This window comes from Ursus americanus, chromosome 6, assembly GCF_024610735.1.
Source record: "Ursus americanus isolate L20-20 chromosome 6, mUrsAme1.1.p, whole genome shotgun sequence".
Taxonomy (NCBI): Eukaryota; Metazoa; Chordata; class Mammalia; order Carnivora; family Ursidae; genus Ursus; species Ursus americanus.
In genome coordinates this window covers 30,334,766-30,354,161 of record NC_142132.1, presented here as the reverse complement: position 1 = coordinate 30,354,161, position 19,396 = coordinate 30,334,766, and the positions used below count along the sequence as shown (strand labels likewise).

Genomic DNA, 19,396 nt, shown 5'->3' with positions numbered 1-19,396 from the left:
GCATGTGACTGAAGGCAGGCCAATCAGAGGTCTTCCCTGAGGTCCTTGATTGCTGTCCCACCAGCTGGCAGGGCAGAGCCAGCGAAGGGGACAGCGGGGCAGACCTCCCTTCTCTAAGGAGGTGCCTGAGGCCGTGGCTGGGAGGGTTTGGGCGAATTCTGTTTTGTTGAGCAGTTAGGCTAGCTGTGTTCTCGCAGGGTACACAGTGAACGTGGGCACGATTTGGGAGAGGTGACGCAGTGGGGGACAGCATAGGGAGCACGTTGGGAGGCTCAGGGGCTCTGTGAGAAAAGGAGAAAGACGTGGCTGCTGGGGTTAGGGAATGCCGCTGGAGGAAGAGAGCGCTAGCCCCAGAGGACACGCAGACTTCTATCATTTTATCACGTGAGATGCACCATCCCCTTCTCCTCCCCAAGGACTGTTTGGCAAACAATGCCGTTCAAGTGGGACGTGCTTTTTGCCCTCCACGACCTGAGTTCAGAGATGAAATTCCAGATGTGAGATGGATAAATAAAGGCCCCGGGGCCAGGAGGCTGAGGATACGAGGCCAGAGCTGAAGCCCAGAGCCAGCTCCGGCCGTGCCCCAGGCCCTGGAGTGTGTGCAGCATGGGAGGCTGGCTCTGGGGGGCAGGTGAGACAGGTGGCGGGACAAGATCCAGTCACCCGAGACCACTTCCACCCCTCCCTCTTTCCCCGATCAAAGATGGCTTTTGTGACCCAATAACCTTTCCACATCTGCTGGACCCACATCCAAAGAGTTTTGATTAACACGGGCTCCTCCCCGTTCTCCCAGGCAGGGAGGCCCTTCGCTGCTCTGACCTGCCTGACTCCCCTCTGTGACCGGGCACCCTGGGCACGCACCTGCAGTGTGATGTTGGCCCGGGGCCAGTTCTGCAGGTCCGTGAACTGCAAGTAGGTGTCCCGATCCACAAAGTTGACACTGAGCAGCTTCTCGCACTCGGGGCCGCCAAAGCCTGGGAGGCACTGGCACACGGGCCCGCCGCCCTGGTCGACACAGTTGGCCCCATTCTGGCATTCAGTCCCCTCGCAGGGGCTTCGGGGGGTGGGAGGGCGGGGAGGGGCCTCACAGAACTGCCCGCTGAGAGGGGAAAAGATACAGGTCAGAGAAGGCCGGGTGAAGGGGCAAGGGGACAGCTTTCTTTTCCACAGTCCTGGAGAGAAATTCGCCGAACATCTTGGGAAACTGGATCCTTACAGCAACAGAAGATGCTCCTAACGAGCACGTTTCCCCAGAGAACTAGGATTCGGAAAGACACTGGAAACAGGTGAGAAACAGGTGTGGTCATCACTGTCCTCTGTCCACTATCCCAGCATCGTCACTCTCCTCTGGGCATCTGTCAGACATGGAAAACTTGAATCCGCCTCCTAACAAGATCTTGTGCAGATTCAAGGTGGGGAAGCACTCGTGGCTGTGGCAGTCAAGTCCACTAGCAAATTTTACTATTGCCCATTTTACGGAAAAGAAAACAGACCCAAGCAAAAGAGAGAAGACCCAAATGACTAAAGAAATAAAAGGGGACACGACTACCAGCAGGGGGCTCTGACCCACGCTACGGCCGCAGCACCAGTAGGCACAGCAGCCGAGAGCGGAAGCAACTCAGAGGTCTCTCAGCGGGTGGGTGGGTGCACAACGCGGTCTGTCCACACGATGGAATATTATTCGGCCACAAAAAGGAATGAGGTTCTAATGCATGCTGCCACAGGGATGAAACCCAAAAACATGACGCTGAGTGCAGGACGCGGGTCACAGAGGACCACAGGTCGTGTGAGTCCATTTCTAGGAAGTATCCTGGATAAGCAACTCTACAGACACAAGTATTAGATTACCGGTTGCCTGGAGCGGAACTTGGGGTGGGGGGTGACAGATAAGAGGTATAGAGTTTCTTTCTGGAGTAATGAAAATGTTGATTATGGTTAATGGATGCACAATTCTGGTAACCTACTACAAGCCACTGAATTATATACTGAAACTGGGTCAGTTATAGGGCATGTGAATTATAGCTCAATAAAACTGGAAAAAAAAAAACCCAAAACCAAACCAAAACAAAAAGCAGAGCATGGGAGGTGGGTGGCCAGAAGGAGGGCAGGTACCCCTCACCCTAACCTTTCAGAGAAGTCAGGCTGTGAAGATAAGTGACCTTTATGCCAGATGTGTCTTCAGAGGCTCACTGGGCACTGGCCAGTAATCTGTACCCACCTCCCTCCACCAAACAGTTCCGGGGCCCCGTGCTTATGGCCGAGTGATTAGGTGACTTTCCCAAGGTCACACAGCTGGGGATGGCATAGCCACGGTTAAAACCCGAGGATCCAACTTCCAGGCTAGGACCCTTACTCCCTCCGGCCAGCTGGGCTTGGGGGCTCCTGCCAGCTCTGGGGCTGGAAGCTAGGAGGCCTCAGTCGCTCGTGGTGCCTCGGGGCCACTCACCTGTAGCCCTCAGCACAGAGGCAAGAGTAGCTGTTGACTTCGTCCACACACTGGGCCCCGTGCTGGCAGCGGTGGTCCCTGCAGTCATCCTGGTTCTCACTGCAGTTGTCACCTGCGTAACCTGGTGCACACTCACACCTGGGAGGCAAATGGGGTGGGGGGCAGTCAGTCCCTCACTTAGGAGCCTGTGGGGTCTGGGGCCTGTGTGTGTGACAGAGAACCTCAAGGCCCATCCGTCTATGGGACAACTGGGAGGTCAAGCAGAGCCCTGGAGAGAAAGCTGCCCCCCAGTACGTCCTGGGACCCTTTTCTGGTACAGGAAAAGGAGCCTGTGTGGGCCTCTGTGTGGGGGCAGGTTCTGGGCTGGGAGGTTGGACATCCAGTGGCACAAGAAGGGGACCTTGTCATGAAGGACCCACCCTGCCCACTGACAGCACATCCAAGGCCAAACTTCAGCCCCTCTTGACCTGTCCAGCTGCTCCCTAGAACAAACCCTGAATCATAAGGCTCAACTTGCTCTCTTCTCCAACCTCCCCAACTCCACCGGACCAGCCTCCTGGCCCTCTCCCTGCAAAGTCAGTGCCCCCACTCAGGGATGCCAGGCCAGCCCCCAGGCTCCCAGCTCTCACTGTGCCGCACTGGTTACCTAGAGATCAACCATTTGCCTATCAACTAAGGAGCACACTCCACCTACTTTTCAGTCACAGCCTTGCAAGAAGCCCCTGTCCTGCTCCCCCTCCATCAGGCCCACCCTGTGGTCAGACCTGTCTCCACTGGAACATCCCCTTCTCTCTCCCTGCCTCAGTCCAACCTAGCCAATACCACACCTCCTCCAGGAAGTCCTCCGGGCTGTTATCAAGTGATCCCTGTTGGAAACCCTTCCAAACTAAACTGCAAACTCCACAGCTCAGTCACACAACCTGGCTGGCAGGTGCTCTGCTCCTGCCTGGATGTTTTTACTCATTCCCAGTTTTTCAAGCTGTAAGAAATACTTTTCTACCCAGTAAGAATACATACACATACGTACATATGCATGTGTGTGTGCGCGGGCACACACACACACACCCCTAAAGACAGTTTCATGCCACAATATTTCTCCTTACTACATAAAATGGCATGATGCTTGGATAGTTTCTCTATTTTAGGGTTTTTTTTTTTTAAGGATTTTATCTATTCATGAGAGCACACACGAGCAGGGGGAGGAGCATAGGGAGAGGGACACGCAGACTCCACACTGAGCGCTGAGCCAACACAGGGCTCGATGTCCAGACCCCGAGATCACGACCTGAGCTGAAACCCAGAGTTGGACCCGGGTGCCCTCTATTTTAGTTTTTAATGTTAATCCGGACCCACCCCACGGATCATGACCCACTGCTGGGGCTTGAGCTGCGATCTGGGCGCTGTGGTAGCTCACTCACTCACATCTACTCCCTCCCTCGTGCTCTCAGTGAGCCTACTGGACCCCTGCCGAGGGCCGGGCACAGCCCCTGGGGTGGGGGTCGAGAGCACAGGCGCACTGCACAGCCGCTGTCCGCTCACTTTCCGTGCTGTGTGGGACTGCGCCAGCCCGGTGTGAGGGCTGAGGGGCAGTCCCGCTTTCTTCCACCACCCGAGGTCCACACCTCTTCACCTCCCCCCCCCAGCAGCAGGCACTCCCCTTGCTCTGCCCCTGCTGCTTGCTCTACCGCGCCCACCGCACCCCAGCAGTCACCCAAGTGCAGCATCTCTGCCGCCCTTGCGTGGAGGCGCCCGTGCACTCCTCGGTTTCAGATCGGGCCTCAGGACCCCCATCTCCTGCTTCCTGCCATTGTCCTCGGGCGGCTCCTGCCAGACTGCGGGCTCCCTGAGAGGCTCCCCTCCCCACCCCGGCCTGAGTGGCTGGGGTTGGGTCCCTCAGTCACAGGCCTCAACCCTGACCACCTGTGCTGTCCTAACCAGTGAAACGGGGGTCCCAGAACTAGGACACTGTTTACAAAGCTGCAGGTGGAAACATTTTAGAAGCCCACGACCTTCATGTAGTCTTCAGGTGACAGTGCACTTCCCTATAGGCCGGTAACAAAGATGGTGACAACAGTCAATGAATGACCCCTTATCCAAACCTCCTGGGGCCAGACAGGTTTTGCAATTCTGAAATCTGGTATTTTGGAAAGGTTATACAAAGCCTAAAGCGTTACATAGTACATCAGTGGGAACTGGGGTAGCCCCTTAATTAAACATGTTCCCATTTCTGCAGCAAGATCTACGTACGTTCACACTACACGGCAAGAACAGTGACCCAGTAGCTTCGTAACAGTGCGGGTCAGATTTTGTTACCAAATACGTTCAGGTCAGACCAGATTTTACTATCAAACGGGCTTTTGGTTTTCAGAGTTTTGTGCATTTTGTGACGGGAGGAGAACTGTGGATCTGGAAAGATAAGGGCCCTTTATGGAGCACCTACCAGATGTCGGACTTGGAGCAAAGCACTTTTCATGCATTTGCTCATCTGACCCTCACCACCACCCCAGGAGGAAGCTACAGGGGTCCCCACTTTGCAGAGGAGAAGACAGGCTCAGAGTAGTCAAGGCACCCTTCAGGGTCAGGCTGTAAACCCAGGTCTGGCCGACCAAAGCTACGCCCACCACTACCCTGTCCCCACGCTGACTCGCAGGAACATTTTGTAGCCAAGACCACCCACTTTTGACAAGAAAGGAAACAGAATGGGGAGAGCAAAGGGGAGGGGACTTCAAGGCCCATGTCCTTGTCTGGCCCTGAGAACAGGCAGCACTGACCTGGGCCCGTCTGGAGTACCCACACACTGAGCCTCGTGCTGACACGGGTTCAGATCCGGGGAGCAGAAGTCCACCAGCTGCTCACAGGCCCTTCCTGGGGAAAGAACGAGGAGGAAGGAGAGAAGCTGCCCCCACGCTCTGGCAGGCAGCTGGCCCAGCAGAAACCTGCAGGCTCTGAGGGAGGGCCAGGGTACGAACCCCCTACACTTACCCGTGTACTGCAGGGGGCACCGGCAGCTGTAGTTGCCCACGCCGTCCACACAGACACCCCCGTTGGCACAGGTGTGCTCCACACAGTCGTCCGTATTCACCTCACAGGTTGGTCCTTCAAAGCCGGTGGGACAGGAACACCTGAGGGGAGAGAGGCAGGTGGGCCTGGGCCAGGGCAGCAGCCTTCCTGAGGCACTGGTGGGAGCCTGTGTCCACCGGCGACTGTCACTATCCCAGAGCTCTGGTCCTTCCTCCAGGCCAGGCCCTTGCTAGGTGCCGGGGTTTGAGTATATAAGACCGCCCTGCACTCTGGGGGCTCACTCACAGTCTAGTTGGGGAGACAACGAGGAGACAGGCAACCAGACGAAAGCTGGGGAGTAGCAGGATGGTGCCACACGGAGGCTGGGGAGGGTAGACAGAGGCCGAGGACACTTCGCTCATAGATCAGGGATGGGGCGAGAACAGGACTGGGGGGGGAACAGGAGCCAGCTCGTGGAGGGTCCTGGAAATCCATGGTCTTCTGCTGGCTACACCTTCCCCAGGGGGCACCTGGGGTCTTCCAAGTGATAGGTGGGTCAGAGAGCTCTGAGAGATCAATTTCCAGATCTTCAAGTTCTGCACAAACGCTTCCCCAAACAGACCTACCCCAGAGCCTCAGGAAGGCGCACACACCTCTCCCAGCCTGAGTGCAAGGTGGGACGTGCCTGGAGCCTAAAGCCCTCGGGCACCAAATAAAGGGACAATTAGGAATGGAGAGTTTTCCAAAGTGACCAGACAAATGCTTTTGCAAGAGGTTCCAGTTCTGAGTATTAATCATTGAAGGAAGACCTCATGGAATGGTCAGCTGGTAGAGCATTACGAGTAACTTTCGATGACAGATCAATCTGGGGTTTTTGGCATATAAACTCGAAGGGTTTCAAATAATTGAGTGACACGTTACAATAAACCTCTAATCCCAATGACTTATATGCACAAACTTTCTCAGCCTTTCTAACTGTATACATAGATTTTTAAAAAGGAACATCCTGGATGCTGAGCCTTCTCTCGTTCTCATATCCACCCTGGGACACAGGAACCAGTTAGGAGGAAAGCACATACAAAAGCTCCACCTAGCTCAAGAGTCTAGTAACATTTTACTTTCATGCGTAATAATTATCAATAAAGTTTTGTGGTAGAGTTTTGTTCTGATCAGTTGTATATTATTGACAATTGTAATGACAACTCTGCAAAAGAAACTTTTTCATCAGAGGTTTATGGTGACAAGAAATAAAAAAAGTCTGTAAGCTTACATCCCCACATTGGTGGCAGGGAAGCATGGCAGCGGGCTCAAGAGCAGACTCCAGCATCAGAACACAGACTTTGGAAGAGAAATGGAGGTGGGGTGAGGAGTAAAATGGAAATACTAGTTCGGGGAGAAAAAGAATGAGGTAAAATGTTTAAGCTGTTAAACAGGAGCTTGGTTCGATTTTTTAAAATGGTATCAAGTTGCTGTGCTATTTGGATCCCATTGGAAAGATAGAACTAGATAGTTTTATTTTTAAATGTTAATATTTACAATATCCTGGAAATTACCTCCTTTGCAATAAAAGTTCAATTTACACTGACAAATGCTGTCACTCTGAGAATGTGCGAGAGGGGATGTAGTTTAAAACACCTGTTCGGCGCAGGTAAGCGAGCAAAAAGGTATGAAGCGCAGTTTCAGGGCCCGCCTCCAGCTGAGAGGGGGCGACCCCAGCTGCACCCGCCCTCTGCCTAGCAGGCATTTCCGAAGGGTCCTCGCAGCCCCCCAAGCTCCATAGAGCACCCCCCCTCCCCAGACTGTAGCAGAGGAGGAGGGGGCTGGATGGTGCGGCCGCCAAAACCCAGAGGAGGACGGAGCCTGTGACGACCTGCGAGAGGCTGTGTAGTGTTTTATTTTTTACATCTGACGGTTTGGCTTTGCAGAGACAGGTTTGGGCGTTTCTGCTAAGTAGATTCAACATCGTTTTCCAAAGAGCAAATTTGTTTGGCAGTTTATTTTCAGCAACTAAATACTGTATATTCCTCGGAAAAACTCTGGGTCCAGGAGAGTTCTGGGAAGGTGGGGGGCTCATCGAGGGGTCCTGGGGGAAATCAGTGGGGGGGCTTGCGTGGGAAGATCAGACAGGAGTTGGGAGGGCTGGCCCTTCATGGAGTCCAAGGTGAGGTGGGCAACGGCTGCCCAGGTGTGATCAGTGTGGCACATGGGGGAGACCACGTGGGGGAGGCCCCCGATGGCGTGCCTGGGACTTGCTCCCACCTCTGGGAAGGCCTCCCCACCTGTGCTGGGGGCTGACTGATACCAAGGAGCTGGCTAGGGGCCTTGCCTTCAGGCAGCATGGGCACGGCAAGCAGATGCTAGACTTCCAATTGCAGCCTTGGGAGTTAGTGGAGATTAAAGGTGTTTAAAACACCCCCAGACTGCCCCTTAGCACTGCCACCGCATATGCCCCTGACCATGGATTGCCAGGGCCGTCAGAAGACCCTCTGGCCCCTGGCCCGAGCAGGGAGAGGCCTAGAGCAGGAGTGGGCAGCGCAGCTCCCAGCCCCAGCCCCACCTGCTGCTGTGAGACTCTGCAGGCCCCCATCTCTTCCGGCAACTGGGGTCTGGCCTGGGTAGGCATGGAGGGGTCTCTAGTGAGTGCCTGCTGCTCCCCAGCACAGCCCCACCTCCTCCTACAACACAGGGAGACCGGGGCCATCTCACTTGGAGGAAGGAGGCACCAAGGCTTGGGTGCTAGACCCGTCAGCACCCCACCCACCAGGTTGCAGCCCCTCCAGGCAACTCACATGAACCCAGTATCCTCGCCCTCCCGTGGGCGGCAGGTCCCGCCATTGCCACAGGGGCTGCTGGAACAGCTGTCCAGGGACACCTCGCAGTTTCGGCCCTGGGGGGCAGAGTGAGTGATGAGGACCTCAGAGAGACCCAGGGATTGGGGTGAGCCAACAGAGACAGCCTGCCCCCCCAGCAGCATGCCTTCCTGGCCCGGGGGTTGCCTGTTCATTCATTCATTCATTCACTCATTCACATGCTGGGTCATTGATTAAACATTCCCTCATGTGCCTGTCCTGGGCACTGTGGGCAAAGCGGTGAACAAGGCAGCCCAACCCCACCTTACCCGGAAAGGGCAGCCCCCCCGGCCCAGCCTCCACTCACCTTATAGCCGCTGGAGCAGGCACACCTGTACACTTCAAGGGGGTCATTATGGCAGGTGCCCTGGTTCTGGCACGGGCTGGACAAGCAGGGATCACACTTGGCCTGGACAGCCAGGGTGGGGGGACCTGAGGCAGGGGGGAAGCATTAGGGCAGAGGGGAGAGAAGGGCAGGATAGCGCTCAAGGAGAGTGGTGGAGGTCCTCTCCCCAGGGAGATTTTGGGCCTTCCTTTCTCAGCCCCCTCCCTGGCCTCCGCACCGGCCTCTGTAAAGTGAGGTTAATAACAGCACCTGCCTCAGGGGCCTTAAAGACTAAATAAGCTAATTGAAAAGCACGAAATGGCCGGGTGTAGATGCCCACGGAGCCCCCACGCGGTGGTCAGGGCAGAGCCGTCGGTGTGAGGGCATCGCAATCACTGTTAGGTGGGCTCTGGCTCCCACCCCAGCCCTGTCACAGTGAGCAGGAGACCGCGGCGGGCGGCCACCTCAGCAGGGAGGGGACACGGCTCTGTGAGGGGCCCAGCTTAGGAGGAAAAAATCCTTTTGCCTTCAAGTTGTTTGTCTCCCAGGCTGAATGGGGAAGGACCTTTCCTGTCACCACAGGCAAGACCTCCTCCAGCCCCTCTTTCCTGAACCTGGAGGTGGGCGCGGAGCCAGCTGCTGGCTGCCTGGGGCACCACCTGTGCGGGGCGCGGCCCTCACAAGAATGAATAGAAAACCCAGCCAGTAAACTCAGGTTTGCACCTAGGACTCCTTCTAGAAATGGAGAAATATCGGTCCTGCTGAAGAGGCGTGAGCATTAAGAGAAACACTTTTCAGTAATGACTGGAGGGAAGCATGGGCAGGTTCCCAGGTACGCTGGGATTCTGCTGCTCCTTCTGGGGCTAGTTCCCTGGTGTGTTGTCTGTGAAAACTCAGCCAGCCCCTCACTTATGATCTGTGTACCGTGCTGTTGCCCATGTTCTACTTCAATTAAAAACAATTTTTTTTAACTCACCAATACCCGCCCCACCCCATTAAATAAATGCCGAGCCAATGTTTTGCTCCCAACAGCCAAGCCACAGGTCAGGCCCCTCTACACTGTCAGCCCCGTGACCGCATCTTTCACGCCACGTGGCCATTGACCTGGGGCTGTGGGTTTCATTTCCCGCGGAGGCCTGTGAGCTTGCAGAGGGCCGGGGCTGGGCCCCCAGCGGCCCCCGGCACACACGGCTGGACCTGGGGCAGCCCTCGGCCTCCTCCCTCAGCTCAGCTGGGCTCCCGGGCCCTCAGTCAGTCAGTCAGTGAACCTCTGAAGGAGTATTTACAGACGCCGCGGGTGGGGCAGCTTCAGAGCAAAGCGTGCACCCAGGCCCTGTGCTTCTGCAGATGTCAGGAGAGTGGCGGCTCATTGCTGCGCACAATTCCTACCAAAGGGAGGCCGGAGCACTCCCGCTGCTGAGAGGCTGGGAGCGTCCAGAAACGCTGCTGCTGTTTTTATTTTCTTTACGTAACCCCAGGGAGGGATTAAGGCCCTCACAACCTGAGATGTTCTGCCTGGCTCTTCTCGTTCGTTCGCTGTACGTCAGGACTGGAAGCTAGCCACACTAACGAGCAGCAGGTGCTTTATTCCTGTCGCCGACCCCCCCTCTGCTCCCCCACCACGCTGCCGGTCACCACAGGGACACAGGAGCCCCTGGAAGGCCCTGCCAGGATTAGGCAGGTCCTGTAAGCCCCTGGCAGCAGGCAGCGGGGACGCAACCCTGTACCTAGACAAGCCCCCCCCCCGCCGCTGCCCCTGTTCTCGTGCTCCGGGGCTCACCTTGGCATTCAAACTTCTTGGCAGGCGTGGTGAGGAGCAGCTTGCCCTCCATGTCTGGGGGCCCCGCACAGCGGGCGATGCCCGGTTCCTTGTAGCCTGTCTTCACCCAGCCAGACAGCCAGCGGAGGTGGCAGTCACAGTACAGAGGGTTGGCACCGATGGCCCTGCATCAGAGAGCAGAGAGCAGCAGTCATCCGTAATGGGGTCCTTTACCCCCTAGGCGCTGAGGCTGCCGGGCACTCAGCCAGGGGCTGGCGAAAACCCCAACAGCGCCCGCGATGAGCCTTTCCTGCTCAGCCGGTGCTGCTCAGGCACTTCCCGTGTGTTACCTTCTTCTTCTTCTTTTGTCATTTCTGTATTTGACAGACTCCCCGCTGAGCAGGGGAGGCTCCACCCCAGGACCCCGGGATCATGACCCGAGCTGAAGGCAGATGCTTAACCTACGGGGCCACCCAGGCGCCCCTTATGTGTTATCTTCTTAGTCGTCCCCACAGCCTGCTCTCCCCACTGCACCGCTCAAACAGGCTCAGAAAGGTTGAGCACTTGCCTAAGATTGCACAGAGAAAGGGGGGCGGTGGGATTTGAACCGGAGCTATTGAGGCCAGGGCTGATCAGTGCATTGCCTCCAGAGTGCATGGGGGGTAGGGGCCACCAGTTACTGCTGGGATGAACCAGCTGCTTTCCCACGACATCGAATCTTCTCATTAGCCCCACAGTGTAAGCTTTCTTCTCCGTCTCCAACAGTGGGAACAAGCCTCACGTGGACTCAGTAATTTCCCTGGGGTCCCACAACTAGCGAAGGGCAGCCCCTAGCTCCACACCCAGGGCTGTCTGACTCTGAAGCCCGTACTCTTATTTTTCTTTTCATTTTTAATTAAACAAGGAGCACATGAATGCTTTCTTGTTGTAAACCATTTTCAAATACTGCAAACAAAAGCCTCCACCTCACATGATGTGGAGAACATACTAAATGCCACTGAATCGTACACATGAAAATGGTTAATTTTATCTTAGGCAAATGTCACCTTAATTTTTTTCAAAAGGCCCGTTCCTATGACTGATGGGACAGCAAAACGGTAGGGCCCCGGCAGAGGGGAGTTTTGTGATATCGATCCAATCACCCATGCAGTGGCCTTTTGACCTGGCGATTCTGTTTCTGGAAGTTTCTCTCACAGCTACACCTGCACAGGTGTGTGAAGACCTCTGCGCAGTGGTACTGATCACAGCCTTGTTTGTAATAGAAAGAAACTACAATACGTTCGTTCACGTTACAAAGAAAGGCTGCCCCCAGTGTCGCTATCAACCACAGAAGGACCCGTGGTCACACGGTCACCACGCCCAGGAGTGTAGCTTTCTGGTCTCTCCCATAGTTACACCTAGAGCTCTTTTTTAAAAAATTATTTTAATTCAATTAATTAACATACAGTGTATTATTGGTTTCAGAGGTACATGTCAGTCTTACAGAACACCCGGTGCTCACTACACCACATGCCCTCCTTAATGCCCATCCCCCAACACCCAGGGCTCTTCACAAATTCTACCCGCTTCCTGCACATCATCACCAAGCAGCTTCTTGTCACTAGGTGGCACGTCTTGGAGCTCTTTCCAGGTCAGCATAAAGGGGTCCACCTCATTGTGTCAAAGTGCTTCACAGCATCCCAAACAATGGCAATCTCATAGCTTACTGAGCGATTTCCCGATCGCCAGACATTCTGGTTGTTTCCAACGGCAGTGAACGCTCTTGTAGTGTGAGCATTTCTCTAGAACAGGTGCCTAGAAGTAGGCGTCAGGTCCCAGAGGAAGCGCATGCGGGATGCTCAGAGCTGCCCTCCACAACAAGGTCGTATCCGCTCGCGCTCACGGCAGCGTCAGGCCAGCCCTGCTCCCTCCCACCCCAGGCCAACACAGCCGCCACACTCTTTCAGGGAGGGTTAGAGACTGGTGGGCGGGCAGGAGCTCCTCCGCCAGCAAAGGGAAAAATCAGAGCCTCCGCCCGCCATTCACTTATATCAACACGATTTTGCAAATATAAGGCTATGTGATGAGAATGAGAATGGGCGCGTTTATTAAGTAACAAACAGCTGCCCTGCCCTTTTCCACCTGTTTCTGGGCAATAGAGAGGAAGTGGCTCCCCCGAGGTGCGGTCTGATGAAAGCAGCAGCAACTCTGAGCAGGAATCCCCAAAATAGCCCTGCTGATGACTGCACAGTCTTACAAGGCGGCCGTGCAAGCCTTGGCCTCGGGCCCCAGCGCAGCTGCTCCCTGCCCGCTGACCTGGAGCAGCCACGGCGCCTCTCTGGGGCTCACTTTATGACTCGATAAAGAGCCTGCAATCTGGAGGTGGGCAGAAGGACAAGCACACATAACCTAGAATGGGCACCACGGGAATAATGCAGCATGGAAAAGGCGGCTAGTTCAACCTCGACATGTATTTAAGTTTTTCTGTCCTGATCTGCTGACAGCATCCATCCTGGCTAACGGGACAGGGGGTGATACCTTTCTCCACTGAACAGTGCCAGGGCTGCTCAGAGGTAGAGGGAGCTCAGAGGCTTTGGTTTTTTGAGGCTACAGTGTGTTTAAAAAGAAAAAAAAAAAAGACTTTTTGTAAATAACAGGAATACAAAAATTGTGCTAAATTTAAAATGTTTACATTAACCAGATTAATATTTTTAACATACAAAGTGTAAGGTAATGTGATTATGGTATTCAAAATGTAAATACAGACTTTATTTTAAAATCTTTTTTTGTAGTGCACTGCAGGAGTGTGGTCTGGTAATGAGCCATGAGCTTAAAGTTTATCATGAATGACTTCTTCCTCCAGTCCTGTAGCTCATTTAGAGAAAATGCCCCAGAGACTGAGGCCACTGTGAATGTGGGGACCTTGACAGGTCAGGATGGTCACAATGCCAATTCCCCCGTCGTACCCCCACAAATGGCAGCAAATGTGCACCTCAAATCTTTTTTTGAAGATTTTTTTTAAAGATTTTATTCATCTATTTGACAGAGAGAACACGAGCAGGGGGAGTGGCAGAGGGAGAGGGAGAAGCAAGCTCCCGTTTTTAAAAGATTTTTTATGATTTATAAGTAATCTCTACAGCCAATGTGGGGCTCAAACCTACAATCCCAAGATCAAGAGTCACAATCTCCACTGACGGAGCCAGCCGGGCGTCCCGTGGGCCCCTCCAATCTAAGTGTCCCTTTCTGACCCTTTACATAAAAATAATAATAAAGAATAATAAAATCTCCCACGGTATAACACTATTCAAAAGTAAATTCTGGGTTGACCCACCCGTTTTCCTTGTTTCCATATAGAGCCGACTCTGAGCCGCACCTGATTTCAACCCTTCACACACTTCACTTTCACCTGGGGACCACTTTTCGCACCAAGAGTGACTGTGGGCTCCGAGGGGAGCAGAGTCACAGGCCCCGCTGACGCGCAGCCGTGGGGACAGGCTGTCAAGCCAAAAGGGCTGTGATTCAGGTCTACACCCTAGCAAAAGTATAAATAATCCCGTGTTGTTGATGTTTGGTGTAACTTGGAAATAGCTGAAACAGTAGATACGCAGTGCGTTCCCGCCAAGGCCCTGCCGGGCTTCTGTCAGCGTAACCGGGACCGAAATAGCTCTGCTGTGGCTGTCCCACGGGGCCGCTGACCGCAGAGCGCAGCTCACACCGAAACTTCGGGATCTCCTTCACCTGAGCTATGCCTCCTCTGCCCATTCTCCTCTCAGGCAAGGTGCTCGTGTGCACACTGTCTCCGCCTCGTGCAGCGAAGCTCTCTGAGAGGAGGAACCACCGTCCCCTGCCGTGCCCGACACCAGCAGGCCGCCCGCGAGTGTTCGTGAACCAACAAAGCACGAGGAAGGCACACAGCTCAGTGTGAAAGCAAAGGAAATTCAGAAAGGAAAGAGTCGTCCATCGTCCCACAGATGTAACTAATTTAATGTTTGTGTATTCCCTTCCAGTTCTTGTGCTCACACACGTACGTCAGTGAAATCGCGTACGGTCTTCCTTATCCCGAGTTTTCACCAAGTAGTAAAGGACAGCGCCAGACTCCTCTAACGAACTACGTGCTGTTCTGTCCGATGGGCATACCACGGTCTACTTCGGCATTCCCAATTTACTTTTCGCACCGAATTCTTAATGAATTCGGAATCTAGCTTCCCGGCACGCAGTAAATCAGAGGCAACAAAATGCCAGATTAGAGAAATGAAGAATGACGTTGGGCAACTTTGGCACAGGATCTGGGACACAGTAAATATTCTTTGATGAAGAGATGGATGGCTGGATGGTCGGACGGACGGATGGATGGACAGACGGACGGATGGAGGAAAGATGAGCTAATTGCAAAGTAAATATGAAAGTTAACAGCCGCAGAGAAGCGTGTAGGGTATTAGAGCCCAGGGCAGTGATGAGCACTCACAGTCATGGCATATGGACCGTAGTGGATCTTAGAAATAATCTTTGTACAGGCGAGGAAAGAGGTCCAAAGAGATGAATGAATTGTCTGAGATCCCATTGCAAGTTGATGGCAGAACAAGGACCTAACACCACACATTCTAATCCCTAGAGTTCAAGGGGTTTAAATATGGTGGACCTCAGCCTCCACCACACCCTCTGCTTACTACCCCCTCCACCTGCATACTGCCAGTGAAGAGGAGAGGCCTGGGCCAGGGTCACAGTAGGAGTGAAGGGCGCCTCCAGGAGCCAGGGACGCTGGATGCTAACTCTTGGGTAACTCGTGCCCTGCTGTCCTCAGGGACAAGTACAGATGCTCTCTGGAGAGAAGCATCTCTGATGTAGGTCCTCAGAATTCCAAACATCAGCCAAAAATGAGTGCACAACCACTAACCACCAAACACAAATGCAAACAAGCCCTGCTGAGTGAGAGTTATCAAGAGCAATGACCAGGCGGCCCCTGCCTGGCCTTTATCTAGAGCCACTGTCTCCAGCCAGGCTCCCTCCTGCCACGTCCCATGCCAGCCAGCCTCCACATGTCACCATGGCTTTCTAGGAGCTTTTTCTACGACTTCATTCTCCCACAATTCCCTTCTATCTGTAACATAAAGTCCACACTCTTCAACATGGCACAAAAGGCCCTTCACAATGGAATTCCAATGTTCCTTTCCAGATTCATCTCCTCCCACCCCACACTCCTCACCCAACCAACCCCCTATTATCCTATGTTGGACAACACCCCTGAATATGTCATTTACTTTCTTGCCATCTTGCCTTTGCACATGCTGTTCCCTCCTCCTAGAATGTCCTTCCCTATCTTCTCCAGTGGCAAACCCCTAGCTAGTCCGTTTCTGAGGGCACCAGCATCAACATCACCTCCTCTGTGAAGCTCCTCAGACTTCCCCAAAGTTAGTCATTGCTACCTTTAAATTTGCTTTATAATATCCCTGATGGTCACAGAAGGCAGAAACCCTGTGGTAATAAATTCTTCAGCACTTGACTCACTGTGGTTATTCAGGATGTATTTATTGAGGCAATAGAGAATAAGTAAATAGCTTTGGAATCAGACACACCCAAGTTCCAATCCTATCTCTGTCATTTCCTAGCTTTAGGACCTAGGGAAGCTGCTTCATTTTTCAGAGCCGGGGCCTGAATGGAGAACGTAAATGTAAATAATAAATGTAAATAAATACAAATAATAAATGTAAATAAATAAATGCAAATAAATAATAAATGTAAAATGGAAATAATAAATCCTCCCACCTAGGACAGAGTCCTTTTTCCCTTTCACTCCCGTGGCAGACATCACTAATCAATCCCTGCACTCCTCCCACGGAGTGCGGACCAGCGCTGGAATCTTCACTGTGGCCTCAGGCCAGTCCCTGTCCAATTTGCAGAACTGGTGCAGAGCACAGCACCTATTGTCGCTTTGGTCTTGGCGTAAAGGAAACACCACAGATAAAGTACTCACACATAGTAAAGTCTTTGTCCCAGAGAGACCCTCAATAAATAGTACCTATTGCTATTACCATGTTAAATACACAGATCCTTTGTAAGATACACTATGATGTCAGAGACTAACACATGGAGAAGGTGAGTCTTACCAACGGAGAAAACCCAGTGAGATTACTGGACGAATGAAGCTCAGGTGGTGGTGCCGGGGGCCCCAGAAGGCTCTCTGGGGGGGGGGTGGTGCCCGCCCACTCAGGCCCTGCGCACGCGAGTGTGGGCAGAGAGCAGGATGTCCCGGGAGCGCACGGGGTCCCAGCTGCCGTGCCTCTGGCCTGATACCTGCTTGGCCTGGAGCTGGGACGCGGGGAGAGAATGCTCCGCACCCAGCCCCAGCCCAGAAGCAGGGTGGTCCTGTCCCGGCCCACTGCTTCCTCTGTCAATTGTGGTAAAAATATATACAACACCGAATTTGCCATTTTGACCATTTTAAGCGTACGGTTCGGTGGCATCGATCAGTGCAATATGGTGCAACTCCCACGACTATCTGGCTCTGAAACTGCATCACCCCCGTACCCACTAAACAGAGGTCCCCGTTCCCTCCTGCTCCCGGCACCTGGAAGCCCCCTTTCTCCTGCCTGTAGCTGCGGGCCTACCATCCTGTACCTCCTATCAGCGGAATCACACAGTATTTGTGCTTTAATGTCTGGCTGATTTCCCTCAGCAGGTCTCCAAGGCTCGTCCGTGTCTGTAGCGGCTGCCAGAGTTTCCTTCCTTCTTACAGCTGAGCAAGATCCCAGTGTATGGAGACACCACATTTTGCCCAACAACTTGGGTCGTTTCTGCCTCTCGGCTCTTGAGTGAAGGAGGCCGCTGTGCACGTGGGCGTACAGGGTACCTGTGCGGAGTATCCGCTTCCAGTTATCTGGGATACACACTTAGAGTGGAACTGCTAGGCCACAGGGTAATTCTGCTCTTAGCCTTTTGAGGAACTGAACACACTGCTTTTTAAAAATCCACATGGTACCGCCAGCTAAATGGTTTCAGAAGCAATTCGACATCGAAGAACACCAGTTCTTGGGGCAGTAAATGTCCAGAGCTTATCCCCCACCCTGTGAAGTCGGTGGCTTACGAGCATGGGCTTTCGAGACCGAAGACTCTAGCCCCTACCAGCTGTGCAACTCTGGGCAAGCTTCTCACATTTTCTGGGCCTGTTTCCTCGCGTGTAAAGTGGGAGTCATTGTACCCATGCTGTAGGACTGCTGGAGGGGTAAATCGGCCGCTGCCGTCCATCCGGGTCGTTACCACTCTCATGACTGCTTACGAAGAGCCGTCCTCACACCCATTGCTGGGACTGAGAAACAATGAACGTGTAAGGGTCTGAGATGGGGAGTGTTTGACGTTCACGAGCTCAATTAGTTTCAGGCTAAAAGCCATAAACTCTGCCAGTCTCAGGAGGTGGGGGGAGGGGGTCTCTCTCAGAATCCAAGTTCTGTTTAAATCCAAAAAGGCCTCGAGAATCGGGCCGCTGTTACTTACAGGTGAGACAGGGAGGTCGCGTCTGTGAAGATGCCCTCTCGGAGGCTGGAGATGTCATTGCCATGCAGGGACCTGAGGAGAGAGGAGGCCGTTGGTGACTCCTCCAGGCACAGAGACTCAAGAACCGATGGAGGCATGTGTCGTGCTTATCCATGGGTCTCTCCGTCAGTGGCAGAAGGGAGATGGCCACCGGCTCAGAGACCAGGCCCTGCTGGCCACTGGCAAGGGAGGGGGAGCCCCTCATAATCCAAGTAGACAGCCCTGCACCCCAGCCCTTTTGGGGGACTCGTTTTTGCCATCACATATTACCCAAAGCACCATTTCTGTTGACACAGCAAATGGAATGAGTGTGCGGCCCGGTGCCCTCCCTCCCTTGGCCAGCGAGCCTGAGGGCTAGGCTCCCCCTTGGTAAAAAGGTTACTATGGCAAGCCATAGGTTGATGGTAAAGAATGTCCCCGTGCCCCAGGCTGGGCTGCCGGAGGGTCCCACATGGAGCTTCAAGAGGGCTTCCTAACAGGCATGACAGTGGGCTTTGATCACAGGGCAAAAATCTTCCTGTGGGAATTCTTAGAAAAGGTTCACAAATCCCTTGCGAACATTCTCCACCTGAACCGGAAACTCACATGCAAACAAGGAGCTACCTTATGTTGGATGCCACCCCCCCACACACACACAGCTCCCCCAAACACAACATGGGGCGGACAGCAACCCCCCATTTCTCAGAGTTTCCCATTCGTTCTTCAGCCTCCGTGAGGGGCTTGAACGAGCACAGATGGGCCTCGCATCTTGGGACACTACTGGCCCTGCTGGGGCCACAGAAGTGGAGACAGTTGTGCCCACCACGTGGGCCGTGGGGCCCTCCGTGGGCTGGATTTTCACGGAGGAATGAAGAGCAGGGAGACTTACAGCAGGCGCAGGGAGCGCAGCCCCTGGAAGGCCAGCGGAGGGATGCACTGGAGGGCGTTGTAGCTGAGGATGCTGTGGGAGGAGAGGGAGGGCGAGGGAGGAGAGACCAGGACAGGGAGGGGCCGGCGCCAAGTTAGGGACCGGGCCCCCGCCGGCTGGCTCAGCAGCAAAATGAGGGATGCCTGAGCATGGAAGGGGGTAAGGGCTGAGCCCTGGACTAGTAAGCCCTGTGACCCAGCTGTGTCCCCCAACCCTTTTATGCCTCCGTCAGTTCCCCCAGATGCAGAGTAGGGACAAAACCAATGACAACTTGATAGGGTTTTTGTGCAGCTAAGGGGAGATGGCCCAGGTGAAACCCTCAGCTTCCCTGTGAAGTTGCCCCTGACCAGGCCCTGCCTCACTCCCGGAGCAGACAGGTGGGCCCGGACCACCTAATGATGTGCCATGAAGAAGCTATGACAGTGTTGGGAAGGCTCTGTGACCACGCCCCCCTCCCCCACCCCTGTCATAAAGATGGGTACTGAGGCCCTGTAGGGTGACAGAACTTCCCCAGGGTGCTGTAATTAAGTCCCTAAGCTGGGTTTTTAAGTCAGCTTCTCAGTTTCCTGGGTCCACAGGCTACACCATTCTTCCTCAAGGCTTC

At 54.0% G+C, this 19,396-nt stretch overlaps 1 protein-coding gene across 1 annotated transcript in view; it reads right to left on the bottom strand.

Annotated features, from left to right (window-relative positions):
* The window catches only part of SLIT1 (slit guidance ligand 1), a 161,981-nt gene that overhangs the window by 4,371 nt on the left and 138,214 nt on the right, over window positions 1–19,396 (bottom strand). The window contains exons 24-32 of the mRNA XM_087862844.1: window positions 18,754–18,825; window positions 17,847–17,918; window positions 10,401–10,564; window positions 8,603–8,727; window positions 8,236–8,333; window positions 5,429–5,568; window positions 5,218–5,311; window positions 2,447–2,584; window positions 862–1,099 (exon numbers count right to left, since the gene is read on the bottom strand). Of these exons, the coding sequence (XP_087718970.1) occupies window positions 862–1,099; window positions 2,447–2,584; window positions 5,218–5,311; window positions 5,429–5,568; window positions 8,236–8,333; window positions 8,603–8,727; window positions 10,401–10,564; window positions 17,847–17,918; window positions 18,754–18,825 (1,141 nt within the window). The remainder of the gene's footprint in view (window positions 1–861; window positions 1,100–2,446; window positions 2,585–5,217; window positions 5,312–5,428; window positions 5,569–8,235; window positions 8,334–8,602; window positions 8,728–10,400; window positions 10,565–17,846; window positions 17,919–18,753; window positions 18,826–19,396) is intronic.